Source organism: Hydra vulgaris, chromosome 01 (genome assembly GCF_038396675.1).
Source record: "Hydra vulgaris chromosome 01, alternate assembly HydraT2T_AEP".
NCBI classification, from domain to species: Eukaryota; Metazoa; Cnidaria; class Hydrozoa; order Anthoathecata; family Hydridae; genus Hydra; species Hydra vulgaris.
In genome coordinates, this window is record NC_088920.1 from 37337581 (window position 1) to 37363899 (window position 26319).

At 27.2% G+C, this 26319-nt stretch overlaps 1 protein-coding gene across 1 annotated transcript in view; it reads right to left on the minus strand.

Moving 5' to 3' along the window:
* Positions 1–1922: 1922 nt before the first annotated feature.
* LOC100213179 (ras-related GTP-binding protein A) overlaps positions 1923–26319 on the minus strand; it is a 50556-nt gene continuing 26159 nt past the window's right edge. The window contains exons 4-9 of the mRNA XM_065788073.1: positions 22820–23042; positions 17806–17901; positions 12577–12699; positions 12403–12494; positions 10461–10576; positions 1923–2531 (exon numbers count right to left, since the gene is read on the minus strand). Of these exons, the coding sequence (XP_065644145.1) occupies positions 2443–2531; positions 10461–10576; positions 12403–12494; positions 12577–12699; positions 17806–17901; positions 22820–23042 (739 nt within the window). The 3' untranslated portion in view covers positions 1923–2442. The remainder of the gene's footprint in view (positions 2532–10460; positions 10577–12402; positions 12495–12576; positions 12700–17805; positions 17902–22819; positions 23043–26319) is intronic.

Consider the following 26319-nt stretch of genomic DNA (forward strand, 5'->3'; position numbering starts at 1 on the left):
CATTTTACATATGTAAAAAACTTTTAAAAATACATTCTAATTTCAATTTTTTATGTATAAGAAGCAGATTTTGGCTTTTGCATATTCATAGTTTTATGCTTTGTTTGTAATCTAATTTAAAATTTAAGTAAGTTAAATTAAACCAGCCTATTTTATTGATTTTATCACCGCTGTTTTAGACACGTAAGAATAAGAAAGAGACACTTATAATAATAAGAGACATCTAATTTCTTTTTTTAATCGTGAGACATCATTGTACTGAGAGAATCTGTTTTGCTTCATCCTCAAATTTTCAAAAATTTTACAATACCTGGAAGATTTTTATATATTTTTAAAACATCTTTTAAAGAAAAGTTGTATCTGAAACTTTTTAAATTAAGACGTAGTAGACATACAGACTCAGATGTGAATAAAATTTCAAAAATTAACTACTACTAACTTTATATATCTAAAATAGTTAAAGTATTTTATTATAATACATTGAAAAATAAATACTTTATTATCACAAAATTATTTGCGTAGTTATAAAAAAAAAAATTAAAAATATTTATGTCATTAAAAGATTTATACTAAGAAAATGAGAAACATTTATACTAAGAAAATGAGAAACATTTGCTGCATGCTTTTGTTTTAGCTAACTTTAGATTGTTTTTTTTAAAAAGAAAATGCCAATATGCTTGAAATTGAAAAAAAACAAAAAATCAATTTACTAATTATTTATAATTTACCAGTATATATTTAAGAATACTTTAAAATGCAATTAAACTTTCTCAGTACAGAATTCCATTTCTTAAAGTTTACCGGGATTTTATCGTTTAAGACTAAAGGTAGAGGAGACCGGTGCTAGTTGGCAGCAAGGGTAAGTTGACGAGTTGCGTTTTTTCAGAGCCTTTTATCAGAAAAAAATACTAGAAATTATGAGGAAGCCAGGGCCGACGACACCGGGAATGCATATACCCCCCCCCCCACTTTTTTCTAAAGGGCCTTTTTTTTTTCAAGAAAATTCTAGAAGACTTTTTCAAGAATTGTCGGTTTATTAGTTTTTTGGACAGAAGCGTAAGGTTTTTCATCGCTTTTTTTTCTTCTACTTAACAAAGTTAATCGCTCGTTATGAAAAAAAAAGATTTTTAAAGACTCCAAGCACAACTGATTTGCGATTTTCAGTTTTTTTGAATAGTTTTTTTGTTTTGTGTATATGCTTTTTGCCAATAAAAAAATAATTTTCAATCGTAGTTTGTAAAAACAAATATTTACATATAACAAACTTAGTCACCAAGCCCCAAAATAATTGCCATTTTTCAGGATCTATTGAAAAGACTTTTGGGGTGAGATGGCAAAATTTTCACGGGGCTAGGCTTAGTAATTTTTCCTAATATTTTTTATATTTAAAAAAACCCATAAAATTATAATAATTTTCTTAAAATTGTAATATTATTGAGAAAATTTATTTTTCGCTCATCTTATATATTGTAGATTAATATTATAAAAAGCTTATTCCCAACTTATTTTTTCATTTTTTGATAAATTAACTAAAAAAAAATTATATAGGAATGACAAGAATATTTAATCTTCTTTTGCGTTTTTCTCCGTTTTCAAATTTTGCGAAACATTGACTGATGGTAAACATGATATCTTGGGAAGTAAATGTGAAGCAAAGCTCGATGTAAAAAAATTGATATATAATTTTTTATGTACTTTGAAAATCTCAAAACCCAAATGTCAATATCTTGCCATACATGTCTAGAACATATGTAAAAAATTTCATGGGATTTTTTTTACCCAGAAAAGTGGTTACTGTTTTGGTTTTTTTTTTTTTTTTTGGCTAAATTTTTTTTCAATTTTGACTAAATTAATATTTCCACTTTTACCTGCTTTACTAGCTTGCTGATGGATATTTGGTATATTATCTAAGATAAAATTAATTGTGGTGATATTTGGTATATTATCTAAGATAAAATTAATTGTGGTGATATTTTGTATATTATCTAAGATAAAATTAATTGTGGTGATATTTGGTATATTATCTAAGATAAAATTTATTGCGGTATAAATACCGCCAGGATATAAAAACTGAGCATCATAGTAAGCGTGACATTTTTTAAGCACAAAATAGAAAAAATACATAAAAACAAAAAAATTGAAGAGCTAAGAAAAATCTACTTCGGTTATGTTAACTTTTGAATCAACATAGCCATTTAAAGCAATCTTTACATGAAGCCATTTGTAATTCAACAAAAGTAATCAAAAATGATTGAGTTTACAAAAGGCCTACTAAATATGATTGAGTTTACAAAAATGATTGAGTTTACAAAAGGCCTACTAAATATTTTAATTGTTTCAGTGAATATGAAACTCAGTAAATTAACTTCCTATAAATTTACGAATAAAAGATAAACAAATTTATGAAATAACTTTAAAAATATAAAAAATTTATAAATTTTTTTATTGCACAGGTGAGCGTTTGTCTACATTTTCGAGTTGTTCGAAATACCGACGTGCATTTCGAATATTGATCATGGTTGCAGCGGAAGCTAAAAATTATTTATCAACAATTAAACATTGCTTAAAGAAAACAATTTTGTAACAAGTAATACAACATCTATTAACTAAGTAACATCTATTTGTCATTTTGATAAAAATGAAACATTATTTACTGGGTAAACACTATACAGTTTGAATTTTTAAAATTATACTATGATAAGGGAAGTCTGACACAATAGTAGATGCAAAAAGAAGACAAAAGACAAGTATAATACATTAAAACAAGCATTTATAGACAAGTATAATAAAACAAGTATTTACAGACAAGTATACAAAACTGATTGCATTTAACTATTTAAAATTATTTTTTATAAGTTTCTTTTATTATTACTTTGGTGTTTATATATCTATATTATATAATTTATTTTTTGTTTTGTTGCTTTTTTATTTTAGAAATTTGTTTTAAAAATAATATATTTTAAAGTTTACAAGGAAGTTTTCAGCATTTCACTGCTTGGTCGCAGCAATTTCACTGCTTACTTACATCTTTGTCAGAGTCAGAAGCTGCACACAAAAAATTCGTTTCAGCTAGCATGATGTATAGCTCTGCATATAATACGTATTTCGAACTAGCTAAAAAGACCTTTGCAGCTAAAGACTCCTGCAGATAATTTTAAAACATAACACAAACTTTTAGTTAATTAAGCAATTTTCCTTAATTGAATTAAAGTCTTTAATTGATATCATTTGAACATCAACTTAAATTATTCTATTTCAAATTTAAACTTTAATGTTGCTAGTCTCGTTCAACAAACTATTTTATTATTTTTCTATTGAACACTTATTTTTTGTTTCAATATTTACTTTTTTTCAAAATTCTTGTCATTTATATATATATATATATATATATATATATATATATATATATATATATATATATATATATATATATATATATATATATATATATATATATATATATATATATATACATATATATATAAGTCGGAGCAGGCATCTCCTAGCCTTAGCCTGGAGGAGCGTGTCCTGCTACCTTGTGGGATGCGCCTTTTTGGGCGGGGGCAAGGAGATGCCAACTCTGACTTAAAACACTCCCTGCCTTAGAGCTCGTGGTTGAGAAAAGGCTAGAGATGGTGTCTCGATAAATACTCAACTTGGGCAGATGTTAAATGCATCTGGCTACTGTCTTGTAGAAAGCCTCCTAGGCAAAGACTTAAGGGGTAAACTGATTCTATCTGTTAACCAGCCTCGCACCCCTTTTTCATCTATTAGGCTGGCGCATGTGAATTTTTAATACATTGCTTCCAGTTTAGGATGTTGGATGCTGGATCAACTTGACTCAATGCATGGGTTTTGCTTATGTATCTGTTTTTATGACTAGGCAACTCATTCTATTATCTCCTAATGAGGGTAGAGCTCTAAAACTCAGTTTTATGGTTCTAAGGCTGGCTAGTAGTCAGGTTTGCCGAACTCAGTCGTTGCTCTCAGAGAGGCTGATTCCATCCACAGCTGAAAAATATCAAAGTATTACCAGTGCCATGTTGCGCATGGATGGTGTCCCTGTTTGTACTTTTGGTGTGTTTTGTCAAGGCCACATTTGGAGCCCTTTGTTATGGCTTAGGGTTTATTAATAGTAATGAGGCATTTGCTTTGGCTATTAAACAGTGTTCTGAGTACTATCTATGCTTTGAGTCAAGTTCTTCAACAAATTTAAAAATGATTAAAGTACCAAAAACTATAAAACACAAAAAACCATCATCATCACCAAGTTCTCTAAACCTATCATTCACTAATATTTGTGATCTTCAATGTAACTGTTCTTCTGTTGAGTCTTATCTCTTGCAAAGTTCACCAGACCTACTTGCTCTTTGTGAGACTAATTTGACTTCAACTGTCTCATCTTGCAATCTTAGTGTTGATGGTTATCTTCCTTTAGGTCACAAGCTTGGTTTTGACATTTACCCTTGTAAGAATTCACCCATTTGTCAAGAAACTAGGTTTGAATCCACAGACTATTCTTTCATGTGGTTTTGTTTAGCAACACTTCACTCTATCGCCTTTCACTTTGTTCTACATCGCTCTCCTTCATCTCAAGACTGCACTCTTTTTGATGTTATTTCTGATCAAATTGACCAAGCCCTCTCTCTTTATCCATCAGCTAATATAGTTGTTGTCGGTGACTTTAATGCTCACCACTCTGAATGGCTTGGCTCGAGTGTCAGTGATTCAGCAGGCATTAAAGCCCACAACTTTTGCCTTTCTCAATCCCTAACTCAAATAGTCAACTTTCCAACTCGCTTTCCAGACAACCCAAATCATTTTTTTTTTTTTTTTTTTTTTTTTTTTTTTTTTTTTTTTTTTTTTTTTTTTTTTTTTTTTAAACATCTTCGCTTCCAACAAGGCTGCAAGCAGCCACTAATTAAAGTTGGAAGTTACTGAAAGAGAAAAGATGAAGATTGTAGAACAAGATAACGATTGACGGACGATTTAAAAGATTGCAAATTATATGAATCAGGAAAGCAAGATGAAGGAAGCGAATTCCAAAGAGCTGATGTTCGAGGAAAAAAACTAGACGAATAAGCGTTTTTGGAGCACTTAGGAACAGTCACAGAAAAAGGATGACACTTAATTGAATGACGAGTAACACGAGAATGAATTTTAGTAGATGGCACAAGAGACGCTAGCTCTACCTTCTCTACTTGACTTATGTCTTGTTACTGATCATAGACAGTGCTCAGTTTCCCCACATTTACCCTTAGGTGCTTCTGATCACAGTTTGATCTCTCTAAAACTAATATCTCATTCTTCTTCATCACCTGAATCCCTCTATTATCGTATCTCTTACAACTACCTTAAACACCTCAAAAACAGATGTCTGTTTATTACTACTAGAAACTATTGTAAAAAGGTTTTGTCTAATGCTAAAGCCTGCTATTCTCAGGTTATGAAATCTCTTACCTCATCTCAAAAATTAGGCTCTTGCGACTTCTCAAAGCTGAATTTTTTGCTAAAAACTTTTCATCAATATCATCTCTTGATTCCACTAGTTGCGTTCTACCTGATATTGCCAACAAGCAGGTTGATCCATTGCTTGACATTCGTATCACTCCAGCTTCTGCATCTAAAGTGATTTCCTGCCTAGACTCTTCTAAAGCTTATGGCCCAGACAACATACCTGTTATTGTCTTGCAGAAGTGTTCCCTGGAGCTGTCGTCTATACTCTCAAAACAATTCAACAAGTGCTTATCAGAGTTTTGTTTTCCAGCCTGCTGGAAAGAGGCATCTGTTATCCCTATCTTCAAAAATTCTGAAGAGCAATCTGATTCGTCTAACTACCGTCCCATTAGTCTTCTTCCTATCATTAGCAAGGTTTTTGAATCTTTAATTTCTCACTTTGAATCTAATAACTTACTTTCTGACCATCAATATGGATTTCAATCTTCTCGTTCTACAGATGATTTGCTAACAGTAATAACCAATAGGTTTTATTGTGCATTAGATAAAGGTGGATAGGGTAAGACTATCGCTCTTGACATTTCAAAAGCTTTTGATAAAGTTTGGCATGCTGGTCTTCTCCATAAGCTTTCTTCTTATGGTGTATCTGGCAACATCTTTAAGATTATCGAATCCTTCCTTTCCAATTGTAGTATAAAAGCTGTCCTCAATGGACAGCACTCTTCTTCTTATTCTGTAACTTCAGGGGTTCCTCAAGGTTCTATCCTTGGCCCTATATGGCCCTATAAGATTATATACTTGGCCCTCTTTTTAATTTCCATTAACGATCTTCCAGATCTCTCACATCTAAGGTGGCATTGTTTGCTGATCATGCTACAATTTATTCTTGTCGTGATAAGAAACCAACACTCTCTGGTTGCTTGGAGGGGGCATTTGAGCTTGAAAAGGATCTCACTTCTGCTACAGCATGGGGCTCACAGTGGCTGGTGAACTTCAATACAGATAAAACTCAATTTTTTTCAGCCAATCGTTATTGCAATAAGTTAGATCTTCATATATTTATGAACGATGATGTACTCAATAAGTCATCTACTCTTCATCTTCTAGGATTAACTCTTACTTCCGATCTTTTTTGGAAACCATATATCAAATCAGTTGCAAAGTTAGCATCTGCAAAGGTTGTATCTCTTAATCGAGCTTGACACTTTCTTACTTTCGGATTCTACTCTCTATCTCTATCTCTAAGTCTCAAATCCGGCCTTGTATGGAATACTGTTGCCATATCTGGGGCAGATCTTCTAATGATCCCCTTTCTTTTTTAGACAAGGGGCAAAAACGCATTGTAAACATAGTTGGACCTGCTCTTGCAGCCAACCTCCAGCCATTATCACATCATTGTAATGTTGCTTCTCTTTCTCTTTTCTACAAATACTATAATGGACACAAGTGCTAGCGCCTCTTGTGCCATCTATTAAAATTCATTCTCGTGTTACTCGTCATTCAAATAAGTCTCATCCTTTTTCTGTGACAGTTCCTAAGTGCTCCAAAAACTCTTTGCTCCAAAAAAAATTTGTCTAGTTTTTTTTCCTCGAACATCGGTTCTTTGGAAATCGCTTCCTTCATCTTGCTTTCCTGATTCATGTAATTTGCAATCCTTCAAGTCGTCTGTCAATCGTTATCTTGCTCTACAATCTTTTCTCTTCTAGTAACTTCCAACTTTAATTAGTGGTTGCTTGCAGCCTTGTTGGAAGGGAAGATGTTTAAAAAAAAAAAAAATTTAAGATAAAAAAATATAAGATAAAAAAAAAGGTGTGCAAAAGTATTAGCGCACTTACAATCTTTCAAAGATTCTAAGAAGATTTATTGTTTTATATGGCCACCTTCAAATCAGGTGAGCAAGCGGGGCAAGGCATCAGATTCATTAGTTTTTCCTCCATGTATTGCTTGATAAAGCGTGCTGTGTGGCAAGAAGTGTCATCTTGTTGAAATTTATAAGTGCCACTTCCGATCCGTCCATTAAAGGCTATAAATAATCTTCTAATATCTCTCAATACCGATCAGTGTAAAGATGTACCAGACGAGTGCTAGATCCAGCAATGTAGCCCAAAATGCCAATTTAGCATCCCCCTCCTTAAAATCTTTACAAGATAAAACAAGGATTATATTTTTCATTTTTGTATCTCCTCACTAAAATTCCTTTCTTGCAATTAATAAGTTTAAAGTTAGACTTGTCAGAGAAAATTACTTTTCTCCATTGCTTTACAGTCCATGCAGCTTTTTCTTTGCACCATTTTCTGACATTTTTTTAGGACAACTTTTGATCTTAACATATATATCAGAGCAACTTTTGCCTTTGACTGTGCCAAACCTATTATAGTTCTTGATCGCTATTCTAACGCTGGATTTGCTGATCTTAAGCTGACATTCAATTTCTCAATTGCTGAGACCACTTTTGTGCATGTTGGCACTTTTGTGCATGTTGTCCATGTTGCCACTTTTTTTCAAAGTCAAAGCAATCAGACTTTTGTTAATTAATCAGCAAAGATTAATTAACAAAATCAATCAAAAATAATACAAAAAATTATTTCTAAAAGGAATTAAATTAGTGCACTAATACTTTTTAAATGAGTGCACTGATATTTTTGCACACTCGTTTATTCACTCGTTTTTCAGAGTAGACATTAAACTTCTAATTAATTCATGGGAAATAAAAACAGGTTGACAAATATTTGATATTATAATTATTTTATTTTGTCTCACTTAATATATATATATATATATATATATATATATATATATATATATATATATATATATATATATATATATATATATATATATATATATATATATATATATATATATATATACATATATACATATATATATATATATATACATATATACATATATATATATATATATATACATATATATATACATATATACATATATATATATATATACATATATATATATATATATATATATATATATATATATATATATATATATATATATATATATGTATATATATATATATATATATATATATATATATATATATATATATATATATATATATATATATATATATATATATATATGTATATATATATATATATATATATTTATATATATATGTATATATATATGTATATATATGACCAGTCATTTGAACTTTATTATTATGAATGTTTCAATTAATCTAATTATTATTAGATAAAAATAAATATATGTTTGCCTGTTAATGCTTTTACAGAAAAAATGGGTTTAAAAACTTGATATAACTAATTTTTCAGGATCAGGTTAGTATACCAATTGCTGAAAGATAATTACAGTATCTTGGCTGAACATTTCAAGAGTGCAGGACAGAATGATATCAGACAAGCTACATCCTCAAATTGTAAGAACTGCGACCAATTAACAAAAAACTAATACATGCTAAGATCAATTGGTGAAAGCTGCCATTGTTTGCAGTCCAGTTGCTTCACCTGCTTGAATATCATATGAAGCAAGACAAAGATAACCCAGCTGACTAGTGGGACAGAGTGTTGTTCAGCAATCAAAGTAAATTTGAACAGGTTCATGGTTTAGGGATTAACTATGTGGAACATACTGTAAGAAAGAATTCAGGCCCAGATACACCATCAAAACTGTCAAACACATGCAATATGTAATGGCTTGTAATGTAATTGAGAACTGTTGGAACCTTAGGAAAAAGAATTAGTGAAGATGCAGCTGTAGTTTTAAAGGAAGGAGCCGTTGTTGCCAACTATGATTGAGCAGTAGTTTTTAATGAAGAAACAATTTAAGTGGAAAGTGTTGAAGTTGCTGTAGTGGTAGTGAAGAAGACGTTGTCCACTGTCAAAGAATCTACAAATACCATATTTTTTCATACCTTTAAATAATTTAGTCCCTTTTAAATCATCAAACCTAGAAATAGCTAAATAAATACACATATACTCTCTATATAATTATTTTCTGAAAAAAGAACATAATGATTTTTTATGCATCCTATGACATATCGTAAATAGTTTATAATAGAAATGAACACTCACACCTGTGAATTCATTAAAATGTTAGATTAAAATTTTGCTTGATTGATTAAAATGTTTAATGAAACATTTTATAAACTGAATTTGCATTTAGCTGAAATAGAATTTCATAAAATTAATTATAAGCTTGAATTCGCTTTATTAAAAATATATAATTACAAGACAATTAAAACCACAAATCACCTACGAGAACTGTAACGCAGAAAAAGTCTGTTGTATATGATTTTACATATAAATGATTTTTTAAATCAATTCTAAAATTACGCCAAATCATTTTGCATAATTATTAATATTGCATTATTTATATATGATTCTGCTAATAATTTTTTATATTATGGAAAGATTACTACGGACAGGCCATAACTATAGGTAGACCGTATCTATAGTTACAGGTCTGATTAAACATCTATATTTAAAATTTTACACATTTCCTTGATAAAGATACAAAAAAATAAGTAAAAAAAAAACTTAGGATGATAAACTATAAACTTTTTAATACTTTAAATAATATTATGACAATAAATTTAGTTGCAAATGCAATATTTTAACTGCCAATATTTCAACTTGGCTTCCAACCAAATAGCCTAAATTACCTAAATTCTTATTAAAAAAATACCAGTAGTTTTCATAAACAAAGGAGAAGCATAGATTAATTTTAATGCCATAACATTACTCATACAATGTATTTGCAAAATACATAATTTGAGTCTGTGTTTTAATAACAGCTGATATCAGAGACATTTGTGGTGTGTGTGGTGTATGAGGTGTTAACTGGAAAAATCTGGTTGGTGTCAATTGGAACTGTCATCTGCTTTTGTAAACATTTGCTATTGCTTTTATATTAATATTCAGAGATTTCAATCATAATTTAAAACATTTTTTTGATTACTAAACAAAAACATTTAATTACCAAATTTATTAATTTTGAGTTATATCAATACTTACGAATATCTTTATCAGACATAATGACCATTGCATATGTATTTGAAGTAAACACATCAATATAAGCAGCAAATGAACTGTTTCGAACTTCCATGCTTTGAAATTGAGCATGTAGCTTGCTAAAATCATAATTATTAAATATAGTTGAAAAAAATAATATACAAAGTAAAAATAGAAAAATATTTATTCTAACAAAATAAAAAACAAAAACAAACTTAAATAAACATTTTTTTCTGAGATCCATAAAAACTATAAAAACACATCTGTACTTGTTATCATATGTTAAAACACTTCTTAAACCATCGGCCATGTTTGGTTCTTGGCAAGGCAGAGCAACACTTACCTTAACGTCTCACCTCATACTACTTAACATCGCATCTTATCAATCATATTTGCTGAACTTAAAGCATGAGACATAATACAAGAAACTTTAGTTTATAACTTGGAAAACAAAAAGAAATGTTGGTAAAATCACTGAGCAATTCATCTCTACTTGTATTATACTCTGCTCTGTTTAGCAAATCTACTAACAGTGCAGCCAAGCAATCCATTTCCAAATAAAGTTTCACACAGCAAAAACAATGACATAAAAAGCAATGTGACTGTAGTGGGACAAGTTCTAATAGAACAATGATAGAAATAAAAAAGTTCATATAGGACAATGGTAGAAACAAACAAGGTCATATAGGACAATGAAAGAAACAAACAAGTTCATATAGAACAATGGTAGAAATAAACAAGTTTATATAGGACAACGAGAGAAACAAACAAGTTCATATAGGACAATGGTAGAAATAAACAAGTTCAAATAGGATAATGGCAGAAATAAACAAGTTCATGTTGGACAATGGTAGAAATAAAAAAGCATTAAAGAGTTTTTCAAAGCAATTGATGTAAATGCATCACACCTGGTAAAAATGGTTTTAAATCTAAAATAACAGAACTTCAAAAAACTTGCTTTATGCAAGTCAAAGTAAAAAAAATGGTTTTGTTGTAGGCCAGACTTCAGTCTCACTTGCACTTCAGAATGCACAAAATGTGTTTTTATAAAAAATAAAATGGAAGCAAAAGCAATTTAAAAAAACTTCCTCTATGTTGGCATTAAAGTCTCACCATCCGAAACTCTCAAAAATATCTTCCTTCGTGTGCCACAGCCATCAGAAACATCAATTTTCAAATAATTAAAAATTATTTTTTTATTTTAAAATCAACACAGACTAAGTATTTATATTTTTCCTTAATTATCTTTATTATTATTTATTATTATTATTACTAATTAAATTACTATTACCAGCTAACAAAGTTTTGTGATTAAACATAAAAATATTTAATAAATAAAGATTAAAAATATTTACCAACATGAATAATACTTACCAACAACATGCATATAACTAATGAAATTAATAAAACTTTACGATAACATTAATAAAACCAAAATCAAATAAGTAAAACAAACCAGAGTTGTTAACAAGGCCAAAAGTAGCAAGGCCAAGACCACACATTACAAGGTCAAGTCCAAGACCAAGGCCAAGGCCAAGAGTTTTAAGGTCAAGCCCAAGATTAAGAGTTTCAAGGCCAATGACTACGCAAACATTTTCAAGACCAAAGACTTCAATTTTTGCCTTACGTTAAGGCCCATTATTAACAAAACTGTAAGTGGCAAGTGCTGTGACAATAAAACCACATTTTGCAAAAATAGACCAAGGTAATGCGCAGAAATCAACGAAATCAATTAGAAAATATGTATTTTATTTTAAGGTCAAGCTCAAAACAATCAAGGCTAGGCCTAAACTTTCAAGGCCAAGACAGAGGCAAACAGTTTTAAAGCCAAGCCCTCAATTTTTGGCCTTAAGGCAAGGCCAAGGCCAAGGACTAACAAATCTGAAACAAACATTACAACAATAAACAAGCATTGGAACAATAAAAAAACATTGCACAACCTTACCTACAACTTAATTTAAATTGCTTTATTATATTGCTAATTTTCTCAAATCGGTGAGGATCATAATGACTCTTAAGTTCACATTGTGATATTACCTGAAAAATTATTAAAAATTTAATCTTTTATTAATTACTTATCAAGAACTTAATAGTTTTAATAAAACATTGTAAAAGTTACGAGAAATGTTGCTCTTTCAAATAAAAGGACTTCATCTGCATCCAATATCTCTGCAAACTTTTTGAGATTTGTTTCTAATGTAGAAACATTAGGAACAAGTTTACAAACTATACTTGACCAAGCCTAAACATATAAATAATAAATATTAGAATAAATATTTATAACAAAATAATAGCAAGTAACATTAACACTAGAAATAATTATTTAAAGGTTGCCAATCAACACTAGTTGTCTCAAATGAAAAATATTGAAAAGTAGATTATCAAATTTTTTTCTGTGCAAACAAATTTAATTTTTGTAATTTTCAATTAAACTTTGTAACCATAGCACTTTCTCAATGTTGTTAAGAGAGGATTCGAAGAAAAATATTGTTTAGGCCCTTTCGTTTTCTAAAAATGGCGTTTTATTTTGTGTGCGTTCTGATAAGTTTATTATTTTTTTTTAATCTTGAAGCTTATTGTATTATTTTGTTTACAAATATTCAGTGATTTCATAATCTATGAGTTCTTTAAGTTTTAGCTTAATACTATGGGGCAGAAGTTATATTAAAGCTGAAACATTTCCTTTTGGTAATTTATTCAAACGACTATAAAGAGATTATGGAAGTAAATTGCTATGAGTGAAAACTAATGTAAAAACTTCAATTTTTAACACTTTTACTGTTTATGGAAAGATAATTTATGAGATTTTTAGCCATTTATTGAATATTTTAATGCTGTAAACAAGGAGACTTTTTACTTTCGAATAAAAGAGACATTTTGGAATGTAAATACTTAACAAATTTGTTTCAACTGGTTTTATGATGCTGCCCCGATGCATTTTATGTATTTTAGTGGTAGTTTTGTTTTGTTTGATAATTTGGTTGAAAAAAGATTTATAATAAATTATATAAGAAAAGCTTAAATTCTACTTTAAAAAAATATATAACAGCAAAAATAAGCGAAAAACACACAAAAATTGAAGTTTAAAAATGTAAATTTTTGTTTTTAAGAAATGCAAATTGTTCGGATCTCTCCTTAACTATGCTGAGTTATGCATTATGTGCAATATTATATTGGGTCAATAGTTATAAAGCCTGATAATCCACACAAAAATGCTGATTAAAAAAAAAAACTTCATGAATAATCTTTTGATAAAATAGAAACTTTTTATTTTGCTTTTAACTCTCAAATCTTTTCACTTCTCACTTTCACTTTTCACTGCAGTTTTAGCATATTATTTTTCACTTCTCTGTAATGCTGTACAGAGAAATGTAATGCTGTACAGAGAAGTGAAAAGGTTTACTAATATGCTGTTTTAGCATATTATTTTGAATTACCCAAAACAAATGATATTTTTTTAACAAACCGCTAAGAAAAAGTAAAGAAGAAAAAATTGAATCTTTACTTTTAACTAAAACACTCGCTTTAAAAAAGTAAAATTATTTTTTTTTAGCTTCCTTCTTTTTTTCTTTAGATTTTTTATTAAAAACTTTTTTTCCTAGAGGGTCTATTCTTTACAAAAAAAAATTGCTTTTAAAAAGAGCTAATAATTAAAAAATTTGTTTTACTTCAAAGAAAAATTAAACTTGAATATAAACTTGATATATATTCAAGTTTATAACTGAATATTAAATTTCCCTTAGGGTACCCTTGAATATTTCAAGGGTCCCTAATATTATCTAAAAAAATATGTCAACCTGCAAAGTTTTATAAAATTTTGCTTCTTTTGACTACCAGGTTGACATACATTTAAGAATTTTTTTTTCTGATAATATTAGTAACCCATTTAATATTTTAATAATTAAAAATTTTTTAAATCTTGTGTTATTTTATAATATAGACCAAACCTTAAGGTGTAACAGGAGAAATTTTTAAGAAAAGTCTTTTTCAACCTACTCTACTGCGCACACCCTGTCAAATTCTTGATCAATCTGAAAGGACCAAAAAAATCCTTCTATGGAAGCATTATATAGACCCTATGTTTACATTTAGAGGTGTTTTTAAAATCTTTTAATTTTGCTCAAACCAGATTTTTGCGTTTTAACAGGTGGATTTCAGATTTTTTGTATTAAAATGGTTAGTTTTCAAGCATTGTATAAACTCAAAACTTTTATATATTTTTGATGAAATCAAATAAGGATGGTTTACAAAAAAATATGGCAATCAGAACTTGGGGGAAAATTACCCTAATTACAAAAAAATTATTTTAAAACTTTGCTAATTAATCCAATGCTATAAACAAAGGGAGTCACTATAATCATACAAACGAACAAGGGAATCACTTTTTCAGGTAAAAAATATGTTTTTTTGATAAAAAAACTTTCAATAGACTTTTGGATCTCAATTTTAGATATTTATCTCAAGATTTTTTTTGTCATTCTTGTAATAACACTAGCATTTTAAATTTACAATGTTTTTTTTTTATGTGGATGTTTTATGTACTGAACTAAAAAGCATTGTTGCTATAAAGTTTATTCAAATCACAAAGATATATAAAATTATTATAGATGTTTTGCATTGCGGTATTTAACCTGGACATGAATAATACAATCAATAACTCATCAAACTCAACATACCCACACAAAGCTATTCTAAGCATTATTTTCCACAAAGAAATCGGCAAAAAGTTTTTAATATTTATTTGTTATGTTGTTAAACTAATCAATAAACAAACTACTTCTAAATTACATTTAATCGATCACTCTATTCGTGTCCTGTGTTAGAACACGAATAGAGTGATCTGTGTTATATATACATATATACAAATATACATACATGTATATATGTATATTTGTATATATGTATATATATATATACATATATATATATATATATATATATATATATATATATATATATATATATATATATATATATATATATATATATAGGTATATATATATATAGGTATATGTATACATATATACATACATGTATATATGTATATTTGTATATATATATATATAGGTATATGTATACATATATACATACATGTATATATGTATATTTGTATATATATATATATATATATATATATATATATATATATATATATATATATATATATATATATATATATATATATATATACAGGTATATGTATACATATATACATACATGTATATATGTATATTTATATATATATATATATATATATATATATATAGGTATATGTATATATGTATACATATATACATATATACATACATGTATATATGTATATTTGTATATATGTATATATATATATATATATCTATATATATATATATCTATATATATATATATATATATATATATATATATATATATATATATATATATATATATATATATATATATATATATATATATATAGTGATGGCATCAATCAGCTGCGTAATAAAGAGTCCGCTTACTCCCAGTCAACCTTCAACATCAAGTAAAGAAGTTAGGTCAATTGCCTCTGAACGGTCTTCAACTACAGCTTCTTTTATTTCATCTCTATCTGGTATATCTTACTTATTTAAGTTAAGTTGTTTAACAAGATATAAAAATCTAATGTATGATAAAAGTTTTAATATTTTACTTGTTGATAAAATGTATTAAATAAGTTCTACATACAAATTAATTATTTGCATTAGGTCCAGGATTTGACAATACAGGCACCCCTAATTTAGACACTCTTGCTTTTGCTGAATCGATACTTCAAGGTTATATAATTTTTTGATTTGGAAACTTTAATATTTAATTAAATTAATTAATAGTATTTTACAGTAATTAAATTAAATCCTATTTGTAACTAGATTTTTATTTACCTGGAATTAAATTTTACAAATTCATGTAAAAAAAAAATCAACTGGAGCATTAAAAAATCTGAAAAGAAAATGAGAAAGTCTCTTGGTAGATGGAAATTTAAAAAAATTGAAAGTAAGTGTTTTGGGTTTGGAAAAAGAGAAATTACAAAAAGAACTTTAAGACTCCCAATTTCAAAAGCTGAAGTCTTTAAGACTTCAGCTTTTGAAATTGGATGTTGCTTTCAGAAAATAGCAAATACGGGAAAGCTCTAACCAAATATTACATGCCTGCAACACAACTAATGAAGAATAAATTGCCACCTTCTAACCAGCAGCACTTTATAAATACAGACATGGTATTTTGATTTTAAAATTAATTTCAAATAATATTCTATATTAAAGTTTAAAAGCAATGTATTATTTTTTTATTTTGTTTTAGGAAGCAATCCTCAAGCAGTAAATTAAAAGGAAGAAAAAAAAAAGGAATGAAAATAACTTTTTAATAATTTTGTTATTTTTACATTTAAAAAAATAGTAACTATAATAACATTCATTTGAAGTATTTCATTGTGACCCAGTCTTTTCATTGTGACCCAGTCTTTTCATTATGACCAGTAAACTCTTTGTATTGCATTTTCTTATAAAAATAAAACAGTAATTAGAATCTTAATTTAATATTCCCTTTATTATTTATCTTCATAGCCTGACAGGCACCACAGGGCCACTTTTAAAGGAACCCTAAAAGAGGATTTTGTTATACAATTTAAAGTGACTTTTCAAGATTTAGAATTATTGATAGCAATAGGCAAAAGTGCTAACGTGCATAAGTGCAAATCTTCACGAATGCGAAGTAGTTAAAAAAAGGCATGAGTGTAAATTGGCATAACTGTGCCAAATGGTTTAATATAATTAAGTATTAATATTAATCTTAGTAATAATATTTAATCTTAAATGTAAATCTCTTTCGTTTTTGATTTTTTGTAGTTTATTTATTATTGTAGTACATAACAATTTTATCATAGTTGTGTATATGATAATTTTAAGTAGTATACACAACCATTCTATTATAGTAGTATTTGTACTTTTAATTACTTACATATAACAAAATACACTTGCAATGTTTCAATTTTAGTACTAATATTTTATCTCAATTATTTCTAATCATCAATAATTTAAATACTCAATCATTAAGAATCAAACCGTTTCGATTACAAATGAACGATTTATAAACTGTTGATGATAAAATACACTGTTTATAAGTAAGAACTGTTTAAAACGGTTATACTATTTATCAAAAAGAGATCCCTGTGAACGTAGAGTGATGATGGCATTCACATTTTTGACTAAAGTAATTTTACAAACGTTTTTTTTATAAACACAATAGCTAATAAAAAACAAAAAGTTTTAACCATCATTTGGCATATTATAAAAAAAAAAAAAAGAAAAAACAACTAACATAAAAAAAACTATAGAACCTTATATAAAGTCTCATCCCAAATAGATGTTTGAAACAGTGTACATTCTAATGGCTTTGATAACTCCTCCAGCTCTGCTTTTTTTTCTCTATATATCTTTAAAAGAAATAATATATTATGTGTGTATTTTTGTATAATAAATCTTAAACAAATAAATTTAAATTTGTTTGTTTAAGATTTATTTAAAAATTTTTTTAAATATATTTAAACAAACTTTTTTTTTGTACAAAACAGGCTAAGTTATTTTTCTACTGGTAGTTTTATTTGTTTAAAAATTGACAAGAAGCCCATGTAAGTCAGTTTAAACAAAATTAGTAAAAAACATCTAGTGCATTTGAAATAAAATATCGTTTAAGAAAAAAAGCAAAATTTGGTTTCAAATATTTAAAGTATTATGTAATATGCAATAATAAAAAAAAATCAAAAATATATTTATATTATTACATTTTTGTGGGTGCTTTTAAGGGAAAAAAGTTCTATATTGAAGATTTTTTTAATGTTTTGACGTAAATATTTTTAAATAAACTTGATAAGTTCAAATGACCAATATAAGAATTTCGTTAAAGACTATGATTAAAAAATTAAAAAAACAAAAACAAAGAGCAACAACAAAAAAGCCTTTCCAAAGATATGTATGGTTTTTTGTCTTATTTGTCCACGCATGAGTTTTTTATTTAGACAAGTTGGTCATGGCTGTTTTCAAGTTTTACTAAATTAAGTGTTTCAATACTTTGCAGAAAAAACTAATTTTCTAAAACAAAGTAAGCAAAACTAACAAAACAGGAAATAAAATAAACTTCAATTTACATTTTTTTCCTATTTAAAAAAAAAACAAAAAAAAAACTAACAATTAAATAATTTGTGTACTGTTTTTATTTTTCTTTCTTTAGAGTGGTTGTTATTTTCAGCAACAAAACTAGAAAAGGTAAAGCAAAAAAAAAAAAAACAGTTTTAAGTCAACATTAAAAAGACTGATTTCCTATATTTTATCTATTTTTTTAAAAGAGGAAAGCAAAAATACATATTTTTATAATTTTAATGTAACATGTATATATTGTCCCTATATGAATACATCTTTATGTGTATATGTATGTGTATATGAATACATCTATGTAATGCATTTGTATATGCGTTTATATTTACTCATATGTTGGTTTGTTCATGTATGCATATATACATATCTACCTCATAGACTTTACATCGCTTTTTTAATTATATAGTGACATTTATTTATTCACCATATGCATGTTTAGCTTATTTAGATAAGGCCTTTACTTCATATTATATACCTTTACTTCATGTCATATACAGAATGGACTTGGTTCCCACAACTATCCAATTTTTTATTGTTTTTCTTTTAAATTCTGCTGCTCATATATATTTACTTCGTAACTATTTATCTTCTTTTTTTTTTGTATATAAAAATTCTCTCTATTTGTATGTATGTCTTTGAACAATGCACATCTCTTTACATTCAGACTTCTTATACCATTTAAGCCTCTCAGTGTATTTTCTAAGGGCACAAAAATTTTTTAGTTATGCCATGCCATCTACGCATTTTTCACATAACCTTAATTGTTTCATATTACCTTTCTATTCCTGTATGTTTTTAATCCCCAATCTTTTGACGCTTTGTAATTTTGGATACCTGTTGTTTTTTAACATTTAGCTCAGTGCGTTTAAATCATTCCGCCCCCTCCCTTTTGGTCTACTATATTATTGGTGAACTATAATTTAACAATTATTAATAATAAATCTTTGGTTAAATTTTGTGCTTTTATACTGGACATCTGCCCTCTAACCTAATAAACTCTAATATAATCTTTTCTCCTTCTTTCCTGAGGCTCCTCCGACTGTATGTGTTCCACTCAAGTAACTGGTTTTTGAGCCTGGTTGCGAATGATAAATGTTAATGTAACAAGTATATATATTGCAAAATAAAATCTTTTAAAATACTAAATTTAATAACAACCATTCTAAAAAAACAAAAATAAAAACAGCACAAAAATTATTTTAACTATTTATTTATTTTAACTTTGTATTTTGTTAGTTTTGCTATCTTTGTTTTTGAAACTTAGTTTTTGCCGCAAAGTATTGAAACACTTAATATAATAAAACTTGCTAATGGCCAATGCCAAGTTGTCTAAATAAAAAACTTTTTCATGGGCAAACAAAAAACTGAACACGTCTCCTGGAAATGCTTGATAAAGAACTATAAAACTTTAAGGTGGTGCACCCTAAAAAAAAGCTATTTTCTTTTATAGTGATAGTGAATCGTTCTAATATCAATTTTTCAATACTAGAAATAAGTATGAATTTAAAAAGTATAATTTTATAACAAAATGAGCATTTTTTTAGTCTGAGCCAGCATTTTTTACAGTTTCACGAGCAAAATTAGGAAAAACTTGGGACACAATAATTTTAAAACAACTTATGCATATAATATGAAATTTAGTACAATGATATATTACAGGGAATAAGCAGAAAAAAAAATCTATAGATAGGCTTAAAAACTGGCGGCCAATGTAAAAAAATACACTTTTGAAACCCTTTATCCAAATACAAAATTGAAATAAGAGAAATCAATTAATGAGTCATTAATTTCTTTCCGCTCAGTTTTTAGGTATATGTTTGAAGAATGTTTCCAAAAAATTTCAAGTCATAAAGTTTAATATTTATGAAAACATGAGATTTTAAAAACATAAAATTGCATGAAAATCATATTTTGCAGAAAATGCTGTTTAAAAACTTAAATACAAAAAAAAACATTACAAACTTTTATTCTAAAATCCAAGTTTTTCATCTTTACACTTCAAAAGACCCCTCAAATAATATATCATTGGAAAGAGTATAGAATGCCATTTAAAAAGTATATATATACTCAATTTTTATTATTATTATTTTTTTCATGTTTTTTTTCTCTAAGGGAACCACCTTAATAATTTTTAAAAAGCTATTTAAATTTTTAGTTTTAAATTTTCAATTTAAAACTTTATAAAAATAAAACTTAACCTTAAAAAACTATTTATTCTAAAAACTAAGGAACTAAATATGCAATGCTTTTATAGTTGCATTTTTAACTTAGTATGTTAAATACGACTTAATCAAAGCGAAAATAATTACATACATATTTAATAATACAAATGAAATCTTTTTTTATAAACAGTTTGTTCGTTTAAATATGAATTATGTAAACTCATTCATTTAAGTTTTAGTTACAAAAGACTTTTATTATAATTATATACTCATTATAAATAACTAAGCTATTGTCTGAAGCTTATTCAGCGAGATTTTTAAACTTTTCAAATCAGAAAAAAAGTTTTTTCCAAGAAGAACTTTTTTAAAGGAACCGACTTTTTACATATGAAAATAAAAAGAAACACAAAACAAAATAATATTTATAAAAAAATCAATTGTTCTAATAAAAAAAAAAATCTAAATATATATTAAAATAGAGTTTAAAAATTTTGTTAAATGCAACATTCTTTTTTACTGTTTTTCTAGAAAATGTTATGATGTTTAAATAAGTATTGGATAAACAACTGTTGCTGATTTTTTTTTTTCAACATCTTTGTTTCCAACAAGGCTGCAAGCAACCACTAATTAGAGTTGGAAGTTACTGAACGAGAAAAAATGAAAATTATAGAGCAAGATAACGATTGACAGATGACTTAAAATATTGCAAATTATATGAATCAGGAAAGCAAGAAGAAGGAAACAAATTCCAAAGAATTGATGCTCGAGGAAAAAAACTAGACGAATATGAGTTATTGGAGCACTTAGGAACAGTCACAGTAAAAGGATTAGACTTAATTGAATGACAAGTAACACGAGAATGAATTTTAGTAGATGGCACAAGAGACGCTAGCTCTTTAGAGCAGTGCCCATTATAGTATTTGTAGAAAAGAGAAAGAGAAGCAACATTACGACGATGTGATAATGGTTGGAGGTTGGCTGCAAGAGCAGGTCCAACTATGTTTACTATGCCGTTTTGCATCTTGTCTAAAAGAGAAAGGGCATTATTGGAAGATCCGCCCCAGATGGAAGCAATATTCAATACAAGGACGGATTTGTGATTTAAAGAGATAAAGAATAGAATCAAGAGTAAGAAAGTGTCAAGCACGATAAAGAGACCTTAGCAGATACTAATTTTGCAATGGATTTGATATATGGTTTCAAAGAAAGATAGGAAGTAAGAATTAATCCAAGAAGAGTAGATGACTCATCGAGTAGATTACCTTTTATAAATATAGGAAGATCTAAATTATTGCGATAATGGTTGGCTGAAAAAAATTGGGTTTTATTTTATTATTAATTGGGCGCTGAATTAAAGTTCACCAGCCATCTCACTGCAATGCACATAAATATTAGGAGTACAAATAAAAACTTTGACAAACTAAAACAATTCATAAATTATCCAGTATTAAATTTAACAATTTAATACTGGATTGCAATTACTTAATAATAAAAGTCAATATTTAAAATATAAAAAACCTGATTGTATTTAAAGGATTTATTAATTCAATATTTTTGTTAATTAATTAAAAAGAGTGAATGAAAAATTTAATTTTAACCTTAATTTTTTCACACTACCATTTTAAACTACCATTATACTTCTGCTATGTAAATGTATAGAAAAACAATCATTTTTTAAAACTTCTATTATATAAATATGTAGAAAGAACAACATTTTGTAAAAGCATTGTTACGAAATCTTAATATAATACAAATATTTTTAATATACTATAAATATAAATCTAATATAATATAAATATTTTTAAAATGCAATATAACTAATGTCTAATTTCTGGGAATCATTTTTTGAATCTTTTTTTTAATGTAGTGCGTACATCGACATAAAATAAAATTTTGGTTTTTCGTATGGAAATGCTGATTCTTTATAGTCTTTATAAATAAAATCAAATTGTACAAATTTATATATTTGCTTTTTATATTGAAAATAACACCACACAAAACAAAATAGATAATGATTTATTTGATTAAACAAACTTACAGCATTTCTTTGATCCTCTTGCACTAAATCCATTTTATGAATTAAACAAAATATTTTTGCTTCACGTGAATGCTCCCATATTGCTTCTAAACATGACTGATAATAATGTATATCTTTCTCCACCTCTCTGCTTTCTACATCAAATACATATATAAGAACTGCTACATTTTTAAAAATATTATCACGTTGACTTGCAAAGTAGTTCTCCATGAATGCTTCTTGACTATAAAAATAATTTTTATTATAATATCTATACCAATACTTTTTTATTAGTAATTTAATTTACAAAAAAATTATGAATAGCAGCACAAAATTTTTTTTCTAAAATATTTAAAATATAATTACATATTGTTAATTATTTTAAACTGCAATTTATCAAATTATCAAAAACTATAATAATATAACTTTTTTTTTCAAAATTTTATAACTTATTTCAGTATTTTAAAATTTAAAATAACTTTATAAATAAATTCTAAATAAACTTTTATAATTTAATATTAAAGTAAAAATGAGTTTTTATGCATATAACCATTCTCTGGAATATTCTTTATAACAGAATGCAATCAGACTAAATAATCACAGAAAATAAATGTCTAAATGTTTTGACAGTTTATTGGCATTTTTAGATGAAGCTTTAAGAGAGATTGATGAAGTAGAAACTCAATTTAATGCGAAATTAAATTCAATGGGAAAGTACTGATCACAGTTAATTGCACAGATAATATGCTTATTTAAATATAAAGAATTAGTTGATTCACATTAATATAATAAAAACTTACTTCATATTGATATATTGTTATATACCAAACTCAATATTAGAAAAAGCTTAAAAATAGTTTAGGTTACAATAAATGTATTATACTGGCAGTAGAGGGGAATTCGTGGGAATTTTCTATGCTTCACATTGATTTTAACCAGAAAAATCATAACTTTTTTATTAAATGTGAATCAAAGCAAATATAAAAAGTCGTTATTTCAAATATAAAACGCTAAATACTCCCTAACGGCTTGTAAAACATGATTCAAAGCAAGCTCATAAAGTCATTACTTGAAATACAAAACGCTAGTTACTCTTTAAAATTTATAATCAAATTTATTATTCAAAAAATTTCAAATAGCGTTGGGCTCCTTTCCATATTGACCATTTTAATTTAAATGTTTCAAGTGGTTAAGCAAGGTTTAAAACTTTCTTTAACTTGCTTACAATTTTCTTTAATCCAAAAACTAATTTCTTTGTTTTAGAATCTTAGAATTGTCATTGTTTTATCATGGCTAATTCTGTGTGGAAATATTTTTGAAAAGGAAAAAGGCAAACAAATGTTTGAATGTTGTGCGGGTTGTACATGTTCATAATATTTATATTAGGAAAAGAAACTTAAATGATTATCAAATTTCTGGTCCAAGTAACTGTGAGACAATCCTTGCAAAAGGGAGTCAGTCTCTTGTATCATTTTTTTTTTAAACATTTTTTAGCAGAGACAGTAGCCAGACTTGCAACCATTGATGGATTTTCAATCCACGGAATATGAAAAAGTGAGTTCATTTGTCAAGCATTAAATGAAAAACAATATCATCTTCAAAAAGTAAAAACAATGTGATGAAAAAAATTCATGAAATTCAAAATTCAAATTCAATTCAAAAAATTATAATATTAATCTTTTATAATTATGTTATTAGAGCACTAATTATATTTTATAATTAGTGCTCTGGGAAAAATGAACTTATTGTTAAAAATAAAATCACTTAAAAAAAAAAGTTGAAAACTTAGTCTTAAGTTTGATGAATGGACTAGTCTATGCAATCAAAGATTTCAATAAACTATTTATTTAAGCCTGGTTAATGTCTTGGAAGCTATATCTTAAAAAATAAATAACAATAAATAAATAAATCTGAAGTAACAAATCACCTAGTTAAAGAGAAAAAATCAGTGTTTGCAATTATTCTTTCAAATGTTGTTGCATTAACCACTGGCGCTGCTGCAGTAATGATTAAATTTGGATTGTCTGGTTTTATTTTATATGTTTATATTTTATGCACCACTTATTTTATAACCACTCATCCACTATTTATAAAAGAAATGAAAACCCTAATGCCGCTTGCTTCCATGTTACAAATTTAAAAATTTGTAAGTGGAAGCAAGCAGCATTTGTTGTAATATGATATGTTTTTTATTTACTCTTCGCAAACCATATAGATTTTTCTTTTTTTCAATTTGCTGACCTTTATCTATTAGAGGTTGAAATCACCTTAAACACTTCTAGGTCGGCAGTTAGGTCACCATTGCCGAATACCGACCCTAATTCCAAGGGCTGATATATATATATATATATATACATATACATTATTCTTTATTTCAAATAAAGCCCAATTTTTTTCAGCCAATCACTATCGCAATAATTTAGATCGTCCTATATTTAAAGGCGGTAATGTACTCGATAAGCCATCTACCCATCATCTTCTAGAATTAACTCTTACTTCTAATCTTTTTTGGAAACCGTATATCAAATCCATTGCAAAATTAGCAGCTGCTAAGGTTGTATCTCTTTATTGTGCTTGACACTTTCTTACTTCGGATTCTATTCTTTATCTCTACAAATCTCAAATCCGTCCTTGTATGGAATATTGTTGCCATATCTGGGGCTAATACTAGCTGGTATACCCATATACCTGGTATAACCATATTTTGATTATGATTTACTTTATCCAAAAAATTATTCCATATGACTCTCAGTTTCATTCTTTGCTCAGTGACTTTTTAGTGCACTTTTTATTTCTAAATATTTTGAAAAATACCATATTTTGAAATGACAGTTGTTTTAATCTCAAGAACCTGTTTCTATGGTGTTGTTAGGGGCTTTTTTTTTCAAAGATTTACATTAAAATGAATTTTTACAAACTCACTTAATAATTATATAAAATTATAATGCAGTGTTTCACAGGAAGATGTGTGATCGCACGCAATATGACCACGCAAAAAATACTTTGTTTTGATGATTTGACCACGGTTTTTAACATGTTTTTAAAATTTAAAAATACGCAGGGGCGTGGTGGCATCAGAGGCTATGCGGGATTCCGGCATGGCTTTTCACTTCTTTATCTAAATATGGGCCTTTTGTCACTTTTCAATCTAAATATGGGCCTTTTGGTAATTTTTACTTTTTTTGACATTCTGAAAAAAATCTACAAATATTTACTATATTTATGTCTGCACAAATTTTATTTAATTAATCGCTTGAACTCAACTTTGAACGAATTATATTAGTATTTTGCATAATACCTCTAACAACATTGCTCTGAAATCAAAGTAGATATTTGAAGGCGTGTTATGATTTTATTTTTTGGTTTTTAATGATCGTAAAATTTTAAAAATAAATTCAATTATATCGTAATACAAAATAAGTATCGAGTTCATATTTTGCATTTTTGTCATGTTTCAAAATCGATATAGATACTTGTTTTATAATAAAACAATTTATGTGTTTTCACAATAATTAGTTTTT